The sequence below is a fragment of the Plectropomus leopardus genome, chromosome 8 (assembly GCF_026936395.1).
Source record: "Plectropomus leopardus strain MGB_pleo_1.0 chromosome 8, ASM2693639v1, whole genome shotgun sequence".
In the NCBI taxonomy this organism is placed as follows: domain Eukaryota; kingdom Metazoa; phylum Chordata; class Actinopteri; order Perciformes; family Serranidae; genus Plectropomus; species Plectropomus leopardus.
In genome coordinates, this window is record NC_142183.1 from 10997073 (window position 1) to 11015885 (window position 18813).

General features: G+C 40.5%; 1 protein-coding gene across 1 annotated transcript in view; it reads right to left on the reverse strand.

The window, feature by feature from the left end:
- cops6 (COP9 signalosome subunit 6) overlaps positions 1–18795 on the reverse strand; it is a 40175-nt gene extending 21380 nt beyond the window's left edge. The window contains exons 1-9 of the mRNA XM_042493396.2: positions 18665–18795; positions 15485–15610; positions 14126–14257; positions 13385–13473; positions 12116–12178; positions 11985–12032; positions 11769–11883; positions 11054–11146; positions 10696–10796 (exon numbers count right to left, since the gene is read on the reverse strand). Of these exons, the coding sequence (XP_042349330.2) occupies positions 10696–10796; positions 11054–11146; positions 11769–11883; positions 11985–12032; positions 12116–12178; positions 13385–13473; positions 14126–14257; positions 15485–15610; positions 18665–18785 (888 nt within the window). The 5' untranslated portion in view covers positions 18786–18795. The remainder of the gene's footprint in view (positions 1–10695; positions 10797–11053; positions 11147–11768; positions 11884–11984; positions 12033–12115; positions 12179–13384; positions 13474–14125; positions 14258–15484; positions 15611–18664) is intronic.
- Between the last annotated feature and the right edge of the window lie 18 nt (positions 18796–18813).

An 18813-nucleotide genomic window follows, 5' to 3' on the forward strand; every position in this document is an offset into this window, starting at 1 on the left:
TGGTTTTCAGCTGTTTTTGGGACATGTCATTTTTTGACATTTTTGCCATACTATAGCCTTGCTTTTTTGGTCAACTTTTCGACATGCCAAAAATGTGTTTTTGGCAGTTTTTGCAACTTTCAATGCCATGGTGTTTATCTACAAGCTATTTTCTGTGGTTTAATGCAGTTTTTAGCTGTTTTTGGGACATGTCATTTTTTGACATTTTTGCCATACTATAGCCTTGCCTTTTTGGTCAACTTTTCGACATGCCAAATAAATGCGTTTTTGGCAGTTTTTGCAACTTTCTATGCCATGGTGTTTATCTACAAGCTATTTTCTGTGGTTTAATGCAGTTTTCAGCTGTTTTTGGGACATGTCATTTTTTGACATTTTTGCCATACTATAGCCTTGCCTTTTTGGTCAACTTTTCAAAATGCCAAAAAATGGTATTTGGGGCACATTTTGTAATTTTCTATGCCATGGCAAGTCTTTAGAGGCTATTTTACTTCATTTAATGTGGTTTTCAGCTGTTTTTGGGACATGTCATTTTTTGACATTTTTGCCATACTATAGCCTTGCTTTTTTGGTCAACTTTTCGACATGCCAAAAAAATGCGTTCTTGGCAGTTTTTGCAACTTTCTATGCCATGGCGTTTATCTACAGCCTATTTTCTGTGGTTTAATGGAGTTTTCAGCTGTTTTTGGGACATGTCATTTTTGACATTTTGCCATACTATAGCCTTGCCTTTTTGGTCAACTTTTCGACATGCCAAATAAATGCGTTTTTGGCAGTTTTTGCAACTTTCTATGCCATGGCGTTTATCTACAAGCTATTTTCTGTGGTTTAATGCAGTTTTCAGCTGTTTTTGGGACATGTCATTTTTTGACATTTTTGCCATACTATAGCCTTGCCTTTTTGGTCAACTTTTCAAAATGCCAAAAAAATGTGTTTTTGGAAGTTTTTGCAACGTTCTATGCCATGGCGTTTATCTACAAGCTATTTTCTGTGGTTTAATGCAGTTTTTAGCTGTTTTTGGGACATGTCATTTTTTGACATCTTTGCCATACTATAGCCTTGCTTTTTTGGTCAACTTTTCGACATGCCAAAAAAATGCGTTTTTGGCAGTTTTTGCAACTTTCTATGCCATGGCGTTTATCTACAGCCTATTTTCTGTGGTTTAATGGAGTTTTCAGCTGTTTTTGGGACATGTCATTTTTTGACATTTTTGCCATACTATAGCCTTGCTTTTTTGGTCAACTTTTCGACATGCCAAATAAATGCGTTTTTGGCAGTTTTTGCAACTTTCTATGCCATGGCGTTTATCTACAAGCTATTTTCTGTGGTTTAATGCAGTTTTCAGCTGTTTTTGGGACATGTCATTTTTTGACATTTTTGCCATACTATAGCCTTGCCTTTTTGGTCAACTTTTCAAAATGCCAAAAAATGGTATTTGGGGCACATTTTGTAATTTTCTATGCCATGGCAAGTCTTTAGAGGCTATTTTACTTCATTTAATGTGGTTTTCAGCTGTTTTTGGGACATGTCATTTTTTGACATTTTTGCCATACTATAGCCTTGCCTTTTTGGTCAACTTTTCGACATGCCAAATAAATGCGTTTTTGGCAGTTTTTGCAACTTTCTATGCCATGGTGTTTATCTACAAGCTATTTTCTGTGGTTTAATGCAGTTTTCAGCTGTTTTTGGGACATGTCATTTTTTGACATTTTTGCCATACTATAGCCTTGCCTTTTTGGTCAACTTTTCAAAATGCCAAAAAATGGTATTTGGGGCACATTTTGTAATTTTCTATGCCATGGCAAGTCTTTAGAGGCTATTTTACTTCATTTAATGTGGTTTTCAGCTGTTTTTGGGACATGTCATTTTTTGACATTTTTGCCATACTATAGCCTTGCCTTTTTGGTCAACTTTTCGACATGCCAAAAAAATGTGTTTTTGGAAGTTTTTGCAACGTTCTATGCCATGGCGTTTATCTACAAGCTATTTTCTGTGGTTTAATGCAGTTTTTAGCTGTTTTTGGGACATGTCATTTTTTGACATTTTTGCCATACTATAGCCTTGCCTTTTTGGTCAACTTTTCGACATGCCAAATAAATGCGTTTTTGGCAGTTTTTGCAACTTTCTATGCCATGGTGTTTATCTACAAGCTATTTTCTGTGGTTTAATGCAGTTTTCAGCTGTTTTTGGGACATGTCATTTTTTGACATTTTTGCCATACTATAGCCTTGCCTTTTTGGTCAACTTTTCAAAATGCCAAAAAATGGTATTTGGGGCACATTTTGTAATTTTCTATGCCATGGCAAGTCTTTAGAGGCTATTTTACTTCATTTAATGTGGTTTTCAGCTGTTTTTGGGACATGTCATTTTTTGACATTTTTGCCATACTATAGCCTTGCTTTTTTGGTCAACTTTTCGACATGCCAAAAAAATGCGTTCTTGGCAGTTTTTGCAACTTTCTATGCCATGGCGTTTATCTACAGCCTATTTTCTGTGGTTTAATGGAGTTTTCAGCTGTTTTTGGGACATGTCATTTTTTGACATTTTTGCCATACTATAGCCTTGCTTTTTTGGTCAACTTTTCGACATGCCAAAAAAATGCGTTTTTGGCAGTTTTTGTAATTTTCTATGCCATGGCGTTTATCTACAAGCTATTTTACTGTGGTTTAATGCAGTTTTCAGCTGTTTTTGGGACATGTCATTTTTGACATTTTGCCATACTATAGCCTTGCCTTGCCTTTTGGTCAACTTTTCAAAATGCCAAAAAATGGTATTTGGGGCACATTTAGTAATTTTCTATGCCATGGCAAGTCTTTAGAGGCTATTTTACTTCATTTAATGTGGTTTTCAGCTGTTTTTGGGACATGTCATTTTTTGACATTTTTGCCATACTATAGCCTTGCCTTTTTGGTCAACTTTTCGACATGCCAAATAAATGCGTTTTTGGCAGTTTTTGCAACTTTCAATGCCATGGTGTTTATCTACAAGCTATTTTCTGTGGTTTAATGCAGTTTTTCGCTGTTTTTGGGACATGTCATTTTTGACATTTTTGCCATACTATAGCCTTGCCTTTTTGGTCAACTTTTCAAAATGCCAAAAAATGGTATTTGGGGCACATTTTGTAATTTTCTATGCCATGGCAAGTCTTTAGAGGCTATTTTACTTCATTTAATGTGGTTTTCAGCTGTTTTTGGGACATGTCATTTTTTGACATTTTTGCCATACTATAGCCTTGCCTTTTTGGTCAACTTTTCAAAATGCCAAAAAATGGTATTTGGGGCACTTTTTGTAATTTTCTATGCCATGGCGAGTCTTTAAAGGCTATTTTACTTCATTTAATGTGGTTTTCAGCTGTTTTTGGGACATGTCATTTTTTGACATTTTTGCCATACTATAGCCTTGCCTTTTTGGTCAACTTTTCGACATACCAAATAAATGCGTTTTTGGCAGTTTTGTAACTTTCAATGCCATGGTGTTTATCTACAAGCTATTTTTTGTGGTTTATTGTAGTTTTTAGCTGTTTTTGGGACATGTCATTTTTTGACATTTTTGCCATACTATAGCCTTGCCTTTTTGGTCAACTTTTCAAAATGCCAAAAAATGGTATTTTGGGCACATTTTGTAATTTTGTATGCCTTGCTTTTTTGGTCAACTTTTCGACATGCCAAAAAAATGCGTTTTTGGCAGTTTTTGCAACTTTCAATGCCATGGTGTTTATCTACAAGCTATTTTCTGTGGTTTAATGCAGTTTTTAGCTGTTTTTGGGACATGTCATTTTTTGACATTTTTGCCATACTATAGCCTTGCCTTTTTGGTCAACTTTTCGACATGCCAAATAAATGCGTTTTTGGCAGTTTTTGCAACTTTCTATGCCATGGTGTTTATCTACAAGCTATTTTCTGTGGTTTAATGCAGTTTTCAGCTGTTTTTGGGACATGTCATTTTTTGACATTTTGCCATACTATAGCCTTGCCTTTTTGGTCATCTTTTCAAAATGCCAAAAAATGGTATTTTGGGCACTTTTTGTAATTTTCTATGTCATGGCGAATCTTTAAAGACTATTTTACTTCATTTAATGTGGTTTTCAACTGTTTTTGTGACATGTCATTTTTTTTACATTTTTGCCATACTATAGCCTTGCTTTTTTGGTCAACTTTTCAACATGCCAAAAAAATGTGTTTTGTAGCAGTTTTTGCAACGTTCTATGCCATGGCGTTTATCTACAGCCTATTTTCTGTGGTTTAATGCAGTTTTCAGCTGTTTTTGGGACATGTCATTTTTTGACATTTTTGCCATACTATAGCCTTGCCTTTTTGGTCAACTTTTCAAAATGCCAAAAAATGGTATTTTGGGCACATTTTGTAATTTTCTATGCCATGGCAAGTCTTTAGAGGCTATTTTACTTCATTTAATGTGGTTTTCAGCTGTTTTTGGGACATGTCATTTTTTGACATTTTTGCCATACTACAGCTGGGGCTTTTTCAAGATGGCGGCGTAAAGTAAGGTTGGGCTGGGGAGTGTCAGCGCAGAGTTCGTGATTTTTGCACTTAAAAACCCACTGAGACGTAGTAATATTGCCATTTTTCATCGCTTAACTTCACCATGAGTATCAACACGTACTTTTTGAGGCCGTCTGATAACAGACAACGCAATAAAAGCCCTGCATCTGACGCCGTGGATGACTCTAATGGCAAAGCTACTGAAGCTATTAGCATTTTAGCTAGTGACGGTGGTGCAATGAATCCAGCACTACAGGAGGTGGTTCGTGCTGTTACTACAAACTTTACTTAAGTTTTTGAGGACAAGCTGGAGCCAATTTCCCAGTTCCTGCAGTCACAACAAGAACAGCTGCAGAACCATGAGACACCCATCACCGAGACCGAGACGCGGATGTCGGCCATAGAGGAAGCCTCAGAGCCCATCGGCATCAAGCTCAAGTCGCTGGAGAAAAAGGTGGCGGAGTTTGTAGAATGCACTGACGACTTAGAAAATAGAGGGAGACGCAAGAATATCCGGATTTTCAATCTTCCAGAGAGGGTGGAGGGCAACGACCCGACGTTATTTTTGGAGAGTTGGCTCCACAAACTTTTGAACGTTGAAACCAAGACTGGCCGCATCAAAGTGGAAAGAGCACACCGCATCGGACAGCCCTCAACCCGCGACCAGAGACCGCGTCCCGTTGTGGCGAGGCTCCACAACTATCAAGACAAGCAAAGGATTATGAACGCGTCGTGGGACAAAAGCGAGAAAAACCAGCCGCTGAAACACGACGATGCAACCGTGATGATATTTCAAGATTACTCAGCAGCAGTTATTCGTAAGCGTAAAAGTTTTGATGAGGCGAAGAAGCGTCTGAAGTCTGCGGGCACCATGTACAGGATGCTGTACCCTGCCAGGCTCAAAGTCAGCCACTGCGGGACTACCACGGTGTACTCGGATCCGGGCGATGTGGATAAATACTTGGAAACACTGAATTTAACTGCTGGTGACACCTCGGGTTCGCCGGACTAAAACGTGCCCTATGTGCGCGTGGATTTTTCATCATCTTTGTGCCGTGAGCAGTTGTCTGCTGCACAGGTAATTACGTTCAACTTATCATCTTAACGTAATTTAAATAACTTTAATACAGAGACATTTGTCAATCACCGGTGAGTCATATTTCTGGCGCTGCCACTCCCTTTTGGGTTTTGGTTGTTTTTTTGTTTTTTTTTAAGAGTCTACTTTTGCTGTCCGGAAAGCCTTACACTTGTACTCCTACAGGTTAGGAGAAGGATAGTGTATTTTGTTCCTTTGCCAATGTTAGGCAGTGTTTGCTTTATCTTTGCTTTCTCAGTTGTTTGTAGTGTGTTTTTCCAGCTTTTCCTGTATGTGAATATTTTTTTAATACAGATGTGGAATATGCTCAGAGAACGTTGCATTTCATACAAGTAAGCATAATACCATGTCAACACTTAAAATCAAAGAACATACTAAATTGCAGCAGGGTGTCTTCGGCTATGTCTTTTCCTCTTCTTTCTCATCTCGGAGCAGGGGCGTGGCTATCTTAATCAGGAAGAATTTTCCCTTTAAATTTGTAGACTGCATTCAGGACACAGGGGGGCGCTATGTGATTGTGAGAGGTGTTTTATATGGAGAGGAAATTGCATTTATGAGTATGGACTGTCCCCCGGGCCAGACGGGAGATTGCTTACTTGCTGCTTTTACTAAATTAGTTAATTTTAATATTCGAAATTCAATTGTCGGGGGCGATTTTAACTGTCATTTAAACCCAGTCATAGATAAATCTCCTGCAGGTAAACATCTGTTACCTCAGGCTAAGATCATTACATCACTTTGCGAAGAGCTGGCATATGTAGATGTGTGGAGAGCGCAACATCTGATGGACAAAGAGTTCACTTTTTTCTCCAAAATACATTTGTGCCATATGCGAATTGACTATTTCTTTGTTCCAAAAGCTATATTACCATCAGTCATATCTAGTTCTATAGGTAGTATAGTCATATCGGATCACGCTGCGGTCTTTATTCAATGTAGCACTGGGAGTATATCCAACCAGCCTAGAAGGTGGCACTTTGATCCTCTATACTATATGATAAAACATTTTCAGCATACTTTGTAGAGGAATTCAAACTGTTCCTATCAATCAATGCAGCTTCCACAGATGATCCATCATTACTGTGGGAGACATCTAAAGCCTACTCCAGAGGTATAGTTACCTCATACACAAAAAGTAAAAGACGACAACAAGCTGAACAGAGATTGATATTAGAATCCAAATTGAAAAAAGCTGAACAAGACTACTTCACTAAGCCTTCAAATGGTAAACTTGAGGAAATTTCTGCTCTCAGGTCAGCATTAGATTGTTTGTTAACAAATGAGGCAGAGCGTAAAATTAGATTTGCTCAACAAAAATTATATGAACATGGCGATAAGCCGGGAAAATATTTGGCATATTTAACAAAAAAGAAGTCTGATTCACAAAACATCTCTTCAATTAAAGATACAAATGGTAGACAATTTTTTGACACAAAAACAATTAACAACATATTTAGAAGCTTTTATGAGAATCTATATGACTCACAGATGTATAATAACCGTTCGGATTTGATGGACGAATTTTTCTCTCGTCTCAGTCTTCCTGGTTTAACAGAGGATCAAAGATCTACTTTGAACTCTCCAATATCTAGGAAGGAAGTGTTGGATGCCATTAAGGGTTTGCAGTCTGGAAAAGCAGCAGGACCCGACGGGCTTGGTTCTGAATTCTATAAAGAATTCCAAGATGTGTTAGTTGATCCACTTATAAACATGTACAATGACTCCTTTGTGAAAGGCCTCCTGCCTATGTCTCTGAGGGAAGGTAATATCTCATTGACGCTTAAAAATGGAAAACCACCAGAAGACTGCACCTCGTATCGGCCAATTTCCTTATTAAACGTTGACTTAAAAATCCTCTCCAAGGTACTAGCGAGGCGTCTGGAAGGATTACTCCCTTTGCTTATTAACCAAGACCAAACTGGTTTTATTAAGGGCCGCAACTCGTACAATAACATGCGTAGGTTGCTGAATGCGTGATCTTCTTCGACCGCGTCGAATGGCCTTTTCTTTTCTATACTCTTCAAAAGTTTGGTTTGGGTGACAATTTTATAAGATGGATTAAGCTTCTCTATAGCAATGCGTGCTGTGGCCGACTGGGTTCAAAATCCTGTCTCTCTCTGGCGTTTATCTACAGGCTATTTTCTGTGGTTTAATGCAGTTTTCAGCTGTTTTCGGGACATGTCACTTTTTGACATTTTGCCATACTATAGCCTTGCCTTTTCGGGTCATTTTTTCAAAATGCCAAAATATGGTATTCTGGGCACTTTTTGTAATTTTCTATGCTATGGCGTGTGTTTAAAGGCTATTTTACTTCATTTAATGTGGTTTTCAGCTGTTTTTGGGACATGTCATTTTTTGACATTTTTGCCATGCTATAGCCTTGCCTTTTTGGTCAACTTTTCGACATGCCAAAAAAATGCGATTTGTAGCAGTTTTTGCAACTTTCTATGCCATGGCGTTTATCTACAGGCTATTTCTGTGGTTTAATGCAGTTTTCAGCTGTTTTTGGGACATGTCATTTTTTGACATTTTTGTCATACTATAGCCTTGCCTTTTCGGTCATTTTTTCAAAATGCCAAAATATGGTATTTCAGGCTTTTTTTTGTAATTTTCTATGCTATGGTGCGTCTTGAAAGGCTATTTTACTTCATTTAATTTGGTTTTCAGCTGTTTTTGGGACATGTCACTTTTTGACATTTTTGCCACAATTTCCTGTGCATTTTTGGTCATAATTTGGTCATAATTTGGGGATAATTTAGCATTTTTCCAAATGCTAAATTATCCCCCCTGGGCTACCACCTTATCGTGATGGAGGGGTTTGCGTGTCCCAGTGATCCTAGGAGCTCAGTTGTCTGGGGCTTTATGCCCCTGGTAGGGTCACCCATGGCAAACAGGTCCTAGGGGAGAGACCAGACAAAGTGTGGCTCAACGGACCCTTATGATGAACAAGACGCCCGAATGCGGGTCACCGAGCCCCCCCCCGGAGCCAGGCCTGGGGGTGGGGCTCGATGGCGAGCGCCTGGCGGCCGGGCCTTTACCCATGGGGCTCGGCTGGGCACAGCCCGAAGAGGCGACGTGGGACCTCCTGCCTATGGGCTCACCACCCATAGGAGGGGCCATGGGGTTGGGTGCCATGTGAGTTGGGCAGCAGCCGAAGGCGGGGACCTTGGCGGTCCGATCCTCGGCTGCAGAAGCTAGCTCTGGGGACGTGGAACGTCACCTCTCTGGTGGGGAAGGAGCCTGAGCTGGTGCGCGAGGTTGAGAAGTTCCAACTAGATATAGTCAGCCTCACCTTAACACACAGCGTAGGCTCCGGATCCTGACATTTGTTTGTGCCTATGGTCCAAACAGCAGAGTATCCACCCTTTTTGGAGTCCTTAGAGGGGGTGCTGGAGAGTGCTCCTTCTGGTGACGCCCTCGTTCTGCTGGGGGACTTCAACGCTCACGTTGGCAACGAAAGTGAGACCTGGAGGGGCATGATCGGGAGGAATGCAGACAGGTACCGACAGGCCAAGCGGAATGCAGCTGCGGCGGTCGCCGAGGCAAAAACCCGGGCATGGGAGGAGTTCGGAGAGGCCATGGAGAACGACTTCCCGACGGCTTCGAAGAGGTTCTGGACCACCATCCGGCGTCTCAGGAGGGGGAAGCAGTGCTCTGTCAACACTGTGTATGGTGGGGACGAGGCGCTGCTGACTTGGACTCTGCCAGGGCTGCCCTTTGTCACCGATTCTGTTCATAACTTTTATGGACAGAATTTCTAGGCGCAGCCAGGGTGTTGAGGGGGTCCGGTTTGGTGACCTCAGGATTGGGTCTCTGCTCTTTGCAGATGATGTGGTCCTGTTGGCTTCATCAGGCCGTGACCTCCAGCTCTCACTGGATCAGTTCGCAGCCGAGTGTGAAGCGGCCGGGATGAGAATCAGCACCTCCAAATCAGAGGCCATGGTTCTCGGCCGGAAAAGGGTGGAGTGCCGCCTCCAGATCGGGGATGAGATCCTGCCCCAAGTGGAGGAGTTTTAGTACCTCAGGGTCTTATTCAAGAGTGAGGGAAGGATGGAGCGGGAGATCGACAGGCGGATCGTTGCAGCGTCTGCAGTAATGCGGACTCTGCACTGATCTGTTGTGGTGAAAAGGGAGCTGAGCCAAAAGATCGATCTTCGTTCCTACCCTCGCCTATGGTCACAAGCTTTGGGTAGTGACCGAAAGAACAAGATCGCGGGTACAAGCAGCCGAAATGAGCTTCCTCTGTAGGGTGGCTGGGCTCTCCCTTAGAGATAGGGTGAGAAGCTCAGTCATCCAGGAGGAGTTCGGAGTAGAGCCGCTGCTCCTCCGCGTTGAGAAGAGCCAGAAGAGGTGGCTCGGGCATCTAATTAGGATGCCTCCAGGACGCCTCCCTGGTGAGGTGTTCAGGGCATGTCCCACCGGTAGGAGGCCCCGGGGAAGACCCAGGACACGCTGGAGAGACTACGTCTCACAGCTGGCCTGGGAACGCCTCGGGATCCCCCGAGAAGAGCTGGACGAAGTGGCCGGGGAGAGGGAGGTCTGGGCTTCCTTGCTTAGGCTGCTGCCCCCGCGACCCGACCTTGGATAAGCGGAAGAAAATGCATGGATGGATAGATGGCTAAATTATGGGTTTTTTCCGCCTTTTTTGCAAGTTTCTATGCTATGGTGTGTCTTGGCCAACTGTTTTATGTGGTTTAATTTGGTTTTCAGTTGTTTTTTTGGGGCATGTGAAATTTTTACATTTTTGCCTTGCATTTTTGATCACTTTTTCGACATGCCAAATAATGGTGTTTTTGGCCTTTTTTGCAACTTTCTATGACATGGGGTATGACATTTTTAGGATTTTTTCAGCGACATACTATACTATGTCTTTTTTTCATATTGTTGAGACATATACTACTGATTTGATTAATTTTTGAGTGACATACCATACCATGTTTGTATGAATTTTTGAGTATCATACCATACTATGACGTTTTTGCGTGACATACTTTACTATGACGTCTTTTTGCGTTTGACCACTCCATTACCTTTACCATTGTGATGAAAACATCCCCATACATTGATTAAAAAAAAACATTTTGTATGTGAAAGCTTGCTTACATCATAGAAGTCAGTTTTGAATTTTATGGTGCTGAGGACCGGCAGTCTGTGGCACAGGGCGTTCGCTTCTCGAAGGATCTCATGGTTGAATGGCACCTCACCTGCGGTACATGAAAATAGACAGGAAACAGACAAAAAACAAGTTATAACACAGTACACCAAAAGAATAAGATAAGATGATGCTGTCAAGACCGCATAAAACGGGCTCATAATTACAGAGGTATGTACCAGGGGGCCTCCCCTGATGGTGTTAAAGCGAGTATGAGGAAACATCTCATTTAAAAACAGCTGTTTCCAGACTTATTTTCACATTCTTTGGTCTCACTGCATCATTATAAAGGCCCCGCTGTCCTCTCACCTGATTCCACGGCTTTGACGTACTCTAGAATGATCTTCACCCGGCTGTGGAGCATCTTTATCGCACTGTGCTGGGCTATAAGGTGTTCAGCAACTAATAGAGAAGACAAAGAGAATATTAAAGTAAAAACCCTATTCAGAATCCATTTAGACAATGTCTAATACAAGTCAGGTCACAAAACAGCCATCAACTGTTCATTCAAATCTGGCAACAGAAACCCACACGCTGATTTAAAGTTGGCTCCTTAGTAATTGAGTAATTGTATGTTGTGATATGATTCAATAATGTCATCAGGACTTTAGAGTCTTTCACTGTCTCCAGTAAGTCTGTGTGTTAAGATACTGCCAGAGCGAGACCTTGTAGATGTTTTGACTACATTTTTAGGCAAAGCTGTGTGACGTGTGAAATATACTGGTTTAAGTTGAATTACTCCTGTTCCTCTTCTGAAATTTAACTAATCCCAACTGTTAGAAACTCCACAACTATCTTTGTTAGTGCTGCCTGATATAGCCATTTTATGTGGATTTATCCTGACCTGAAATAGGAGCTATGATGACAGATTTGTGGGTTTCTGTTAAATAAACTGTGTTTAAAAAGGCAACCTTAAAAACAACACATGGCTGGTTTACAGCTAACAGCACATTAGAACAGATGTGAACTCCTTTACTGTGTTTAACCTCCAACAGGTGAGAACATTAACGTCAGCCTCTCTTACCTGTCGAGTTTTCTCCTGTGCCGGTGGCCGTCATTCGAGCTACGTGGTCAACACCGATTCTCTCTGCCTCCTCTGTGGCCAGAGTGTACGTCAGCTCCGCAAACAACATGGTAGCCTAGATTTAAAAAACAAAAAAACAGATAAACAATTCTCTGTGGCAAACTGGGTCACTGCTGCAGGAAATGACATGTAGGTGATGTGAAATATAAGAATTACCTCGCCATTGATGATGTCAATCACAGATTCATAAACACTGACAGGAAGCTGAAGGAGAAAGAACACATTGTTTAAAGGTGTTTGACTGTGGTGTTTTCTCATCACTGCAGTGAAAGAACGGATGAACTCACATCGGTGTGCTTGGTCATGGGGTTGAGCTTGAGGAAGAGAGGGCTCTCAATAATCTCACACACCTGGCAGAGAAAAGGAAATCTCTAAAAACGTGTCAAACACAATCTGAAGTAACTTTCAGACTTAAAGATGATTTCACTTTTATTACCAACAACTAAATAAAAGAGACGCAGATCATTGACGCAGGTACTGGCCTGTCACACTGTGAGTCATCTCAGGTCCATCCTACATCCAGAACACAGTCAAACTTCACACCCAAAAACCGTCCACTCCGTTCTGCTACTGCATATCAGCTTATTGTCCCTCACTACAAAGCGACCCAACTAAGGCTCCAAAAGTCTTACTGTGTGCTGTCCCGTCTTCACCCGGTAACAACAAACTTAAATTAAACTTGATTTTAAATAATTAGAAATTATCTTTGCACTTTTTTTTTGATAAAACCTTTTATAAATTATCTCTTTACTCTTATTGTAAATCTGTAGCCTTAATTTTTTTTTATATTTATTGCTCTGTAAAGCACTTTGAATCTGAGATGTGCCCTAAAGCTGTCCTGCCACGATGATGAAACAAACTCCCCATCAGCCTCAGGAGAGCAGAAACTCTGCACTTCCTCAACTGCAGACTGAACACTTTGTTCTGAGTGCACGTTTGTCTATGAAATAAGATATTTTTTTTTTAAACTCTCTCTCACTGTCTTTAAATCGAGTACTTGAATATTGGTGTGTCTGATAAAACTGATAAACAACCATGGTCCCAAAACACTTTGTAAAACATACATAAAAAGAGAATACATCAAATTCAAAATTAGTTAATATTTGCAGAAAAACAATAATCTTGATCAAAGTGAATACTGAATACCTCGACTTTGTTGTGCATTTAACTGAATTTATGTCCAAAAACATTTTTTAATACTTGCACTGTTCGTTCACACAGTGTCGTCAGGGCTGCACTTTCTTGCACTCTTCCTGGTTGTTCCCACATGGTTAAATGCATTTATTGTAAGTCGCTTTGGATAAAAGTGACAGCTGAATAAATGTAACATCACAATCTCTTTAACATTAATGCCGTTGTTATGTTATTTGCTTTCAAATGAAAAGCTGCAGCTCAGGTATCTGACCCACAGAAGTCTCTGCTGCAGCGGGACAGCCTTGCTTTGAGTTTCACATTAACTGTGTGCAGCTGCAGCTTGATCTGAGACAAGTTCAGGTGTTCATGTTCTGCTTTGGTTCAGACTTACTGAATATATTGCAATTTTAGCTTTTGCCTACCTGCTTGTGAATGTGGATGTCCGATGCGTCCGGAGGGCCTCCTGTGGTGTACCAGCCCAAGAACTCCATCTCTTTGAAGACCTGTTTGACTGAGAGGCAAAAACAAAATATTACAGGATTCAGATACAAACATCTCTTATTCCTCTTACTACATTAAAGACGTATTATAACCACTAAAATAACGTATAAAAACACGATTTTCATAATCACCAGGTGTTTGTTTATTTATTTGAACACTCAATATTAATTTTTTCCTAGTTTATCCTCCTCTTTTTATCTGCAAACAATAATGAAAAAATGTAGATATTTGATTTTAGATATGTGCGTGTATGCACATACTGCATGTATAGTTAATTAGAGAATAAGTTAAAATCAATAAGGAAGCTGCTTAAAATTCAATGATTTATGGAGAACGTCAGTAAATATTACTTTTTTTGCCTGTCTGCTTGTTTGTATAATAATTTCTCAATAAAGCAAATCAAACAAAAATAAATCAAATCAGTGAAAATATATTTCAGAAACTGATCTCACAGATGCTGGTTTTGGCAGTATTATTGATTGTTATTATTAAGTAAGTCACCTCCTAAAAAACAAGCAGGACGCAGAAGGCGAGTAACTTTCTCGTCATTATACACCAACATGATCCTGCCAGAGAATCGCTGCATTTCATAAAACTCTGTCCTCAAAGCAAAGACGTGAACAGAGCTGTATTCGTGTCCTGTACACATAAAAAACACGTACATTGCTCCTCCTTGGTGTAGTAGTACTCCTTGTCAATGTGCACTCGGTCGTCTATGGTGTGAGACAGCAACTCAAAGGAGTTCATCACCTCGATGTTTCTCCCCTCCTGCTTCCCGATCAGGGCGCCAATCACTGAGCAGGAGAAAAAAACACAACAGTACGTTTACATGCACAGTTTAGTCGAGCTACAATCGTAGCTGGATTAGGACATTTAAGTGGACAACTGTCTTTGTCCCAGTATAAGAGCACTAAGGGGGAGTATCGGCTTATTTACCGACTCTGCCGCAGTCGATGGAGATATGCCCTCGTTCAGCTAGCTGCTATAAATCTATATTATTCATACATCCTGTGATGTAGACCTCATCACAATCACCACTGTTTATTTACAACAACTTCAGAGCAGAAAACAGCTCCGTCACATCATATAAATCAAACGGCGCTGAACAAACTCCTAAAAAGCCACCAAAAAAAATCATTATCAGTTTAAGTGTAGCCTACGTTATATTTAGAATATTTTCACCGCTTTACTTTGCTGTTATACAGCCCTTGCTTACAAGGATTTGAAGCCATTGTATCGAAAAACACCGGACTCCACTGAGAAAAACATTTTACTCCACCGAATGGCGGAGGTGCTGGTCTACCGCTGCCTCCATCAGCTGTTGTGTAGGTAAAGAGGACGAAATATTCAAACACAGTGTACAATTAAACTGATATGGATTTTTCTAGGTGGCTAAAATATGTCTTGTTGCAGCACCATCCATGGTAGTACAGCAGTACTGCAGTACTGCAGTACAGCAGTACAGCAGTACTGCAGTACTGCAGTACAGCAGTACAGCAGTACTGCAGTACTGCAGTACGCACTGAGAATCTGTGCTGATGTTGTGGAGACTGTACTTTATTCATCAGAGGAGGGGTGTGGCTGAAGCGTGACGTTTTTAATTAAAATAAATATAAAACACTACCTTTTCAAGTTGTACGTCTCTCACCTAAGTGAAATTAATAACACGTGCCTCCTCAGTGTTTACACCAAAGTACACCGAAGCAGACAGACGCAGCAGATAGGAGCAGATGCAGAACATCTAATCCTGTTAACGTTCGACTGACGTGTGTGCGTGACAGAATATCTTGACTCTGAATCAAATTGTCTCGCTGTATTAGTCCAATTTCGAGGAATTCAATTCAGTACAATTTCAGTCAGACTAAAATATTTAGATGTATTTTAAAAGTCCAGTTTTAGTCCGACTAACACAGTAATTCTTTTTTCAGACATCTTGTCAACATACTGAAATAATAACCAGTTTCATTTCGCTCAGTTATAGAATAACTCATGAGAACATGAGACGAGCCGTAAATACGTACCCTGCATCGGTCGTCCCTCCTGCGAGCGGATGCGAATCCAGTGGTCGGATATGTTGAGGATGACCAGAGGGTGTAAGGCCACGGAGACGCTTCCAGTAACCCCTGAGGCCATAACACTGGGGCTGGCTACAGACACACAGACACAAAGAACAGGGTCTTTAACACCAAAAAAAAAAAAATAAATCCAACGAAAAAACAAGCTATTTGAGGGTGTCACCTCAGGCTCTGGGAACTACAGACATCTACAGCACATTTTTCACAATTTCCTGACAGTTTATAGAGGACTGATCATCTAATCAGGAAACACAATCAGATTTAGGGCCAGGAGAGAAAACTAAATATTGATATTTTTGACCAACCTCAACATTAATATTGCAATAATACTGTACAGTTGACTATTAGTGCATCCACAAAATATTTACACAATGAAAAACCAGGAGAAAAAAAGCAGAGATTCAGTGATGTGTGTTTGGAGCCAAACTAATACAGACCTAATAATGATAATAGAGGCAGATCAATAAACCAGCAAGCCAATATTTTATTTTGCATAAAAATGTTTTGTTTATTAATGCAACATTTTTAAAATACAAATACTGACATTACGTTTGCAGTGGTACACCGGTCCCAAAGTACACTGTGATATGAAAATTATATTTTTTTAATTTTATTTTTTATTCCTTTAAGGGCTGGTCCGATATATCGGCCGATCTCTACCATCCAGTATTTAATATTTTAATAAATATGTTTATACATTTTCCAGCAGTGTGTCACTGAATAACTGTCACATACAGCGCTGCAAAAAAGTATTTGTCCCCTTCCTGATTTCTTACTTTTTTGCATGTGTGTCACACTCAACTGTTTCAGATCATCAAACAAATTCAAATATTAAACAAAGATAACCCAAATAAACATAAAATGCAGTTTTTCTGTGATGATTTTATTTGTTACGAGAAAAATACTATCCGAACCTACATGATCCTCTGTGAAAAAGTAGTTGCCCCCCTTGTTAAATAATGAGGTAATTGTGATTAATCATATTATTGTGGAAAGCTGAGTTCAATTTCATAGCCACACCCAGGCCTGATTGCTGCCAGACCTTTCAAATCAAGTAATTGACACGTCTCAGTCTGGAAAAGGTTACAAAGCCATTTCTAAATCTTTTCGGACTCCAGCGAACCACGGTGAGAGGCATTATCCACAAATGGAGAAAGCATGGTACTGTGGTGAACCTTCCCAGGAGTGGCCGGCCTACAAAAATTACCCAAAGAGCACAGCGACGACTGATTTAAGAGGTCACAAAGGAACCCAGAACAACATCTAAACAACTGCAGGCCTCACTCACCTCAGTAAAGGTCAGTGTTCATGACTCAACCATAAGAGAGAGACTCTGCAAAAATGGCCTGCATATCAGAGGTCCAAGACGAAAGCCACTGCTGACAAAAAAAAAAAAACCTAAAGGCTCGTCTCACTCTTGCCAAAAAACATCTTAATGATCCCCAAAGCTTTTGGGAAAATATTCTGTGGACTGATGAAACCAAAGTTGAACTTTTTGGAAGGAGTGCATCCCGTAACATCTGGTGTAAAATGAACACAGCATTTGATAAAAAGAACGTCATGCCAACAGTGAAACGTGGGGGTGGTTGTGTGATGGTTTGGGGCTGCTTTGCTGCTTCAGGACCTGGACGACTTGCTGTGATTGAAGGAACCGTGAACTCTGCTCTCTACCAACAGATCCTGAAGGAGAACGTCCGGCCATCAGTTCGTGACCTCAAGACGAAGCGCACGTGGGTTCTGCAGCAGGACAACGATCCAAAGCACACCAGCAAGTCCACTTCTGAATGGCTTAAAAAAACCAAAATGAGGGTTTTGGAGTGGCCTAGTCAAAGTCCAGACCTGAACCCAAATGAGATGCTGTGGTATGACCTTTAGAAAGGCGGTTCATGCTCGGAAACCCTCCAATGTGGCCGATTTAAAACAACTATGCAAAGAAGAGTGGCCCAAAATTCCTCCACAGCGATGTGAAAGACTCTGCAAGTTATCGCAAACGCTTGACTGCAGTTGTTGCTGCTAAAGGTGGTTCAACCAGCTTTTAGGTGTAGGCGGCAATTACTTTTTCACATGGGCCATGTAGGTTCAGATGGCTTTTTTTCCCTTAATAAATAAAATCGGCACTTAAAACTGCATTTTGTGTTTACTTGTGAGTTAACTTATTTAAGTTTGCTTGATCTGAAATGGCTTAGAGTGACAAAGGTGCAAAAAAAGTAAGAAATTTGTGAGGGGGCAAATACTTTTTCACAGCACTGTGTGCTATATTTAGCACATTGTATATTCTGTTATTATTCTTGATTGTCTTGTTTATTTAACTTGCATTCTGATTTTATACATTTCATTGTAGCAGGCACAGTTATTATATTTTACACTCGCTACACACACAGCACATTATCTATATTAAAACTTAAATACTCACATATTAGTGCTAATTGTCTGTTACTGTATTTCTTACATTTATATTTGTACACAATTACATATTCGGCATACTATACATAATTTTCAATGAGTAAATATTTACATACTGTGCTTATTGTTCACTCCTCTTGTACTTATATTTTTATTTACTTGTGATGGTACAAACGTGCGCAAAGCGACAACAATAAACGAGACAATCTAGAATAACAATAACGGAATATACAATGTATTTAATGTATAAAATAAAGCATATGTGACAGTTATTCAGTGACAAACTGCTGGAAACGTATACCTAAGACAACTGTCAGTAAAATCCTAAACATATTTATTGAAATATTAAATACTGGACGCTAGAGATCGGCCGATATATCGGACCAGCCCTGACTAACGCTGCAGATTGAGCCTGTTGGTCACTTGAACATGCCCGCGCTGACACATTTAGGTTTTCATGTCTGTCTCTGAGCAGTTATATCTGTAATATGTATAATTAAACTGACTCAGACGCGCAGTGATGAATTTGTTGACAGTTTTTTCTCGCAGAGTCGTGATCGGTGACGCGCTTGTGTTAGCACGCTCGCTAACTGCCGATCTAAAACACCACTAATCCGTCAATTACGCTCACTCGCAACATAAAAGTGCTTCATGTGAGTCGACCTGCGTTCACGCTCATGTTGATATCGGGCAGAAAGTGTGAGGTAAGTGAGAAATACTCGCCTGCTCCGTCCACCTCCATTCCCCCACCATTGCTGGTCGCCATCTTGTCCGGTAAACGGCGCAGGCGCACTGGACGGCTCAGGTTCGTCTTCTTCTTCTGTGTTTTGACTGCAGATCGCATCTTTGATGTCGCAGTGGCGCCATCTGCT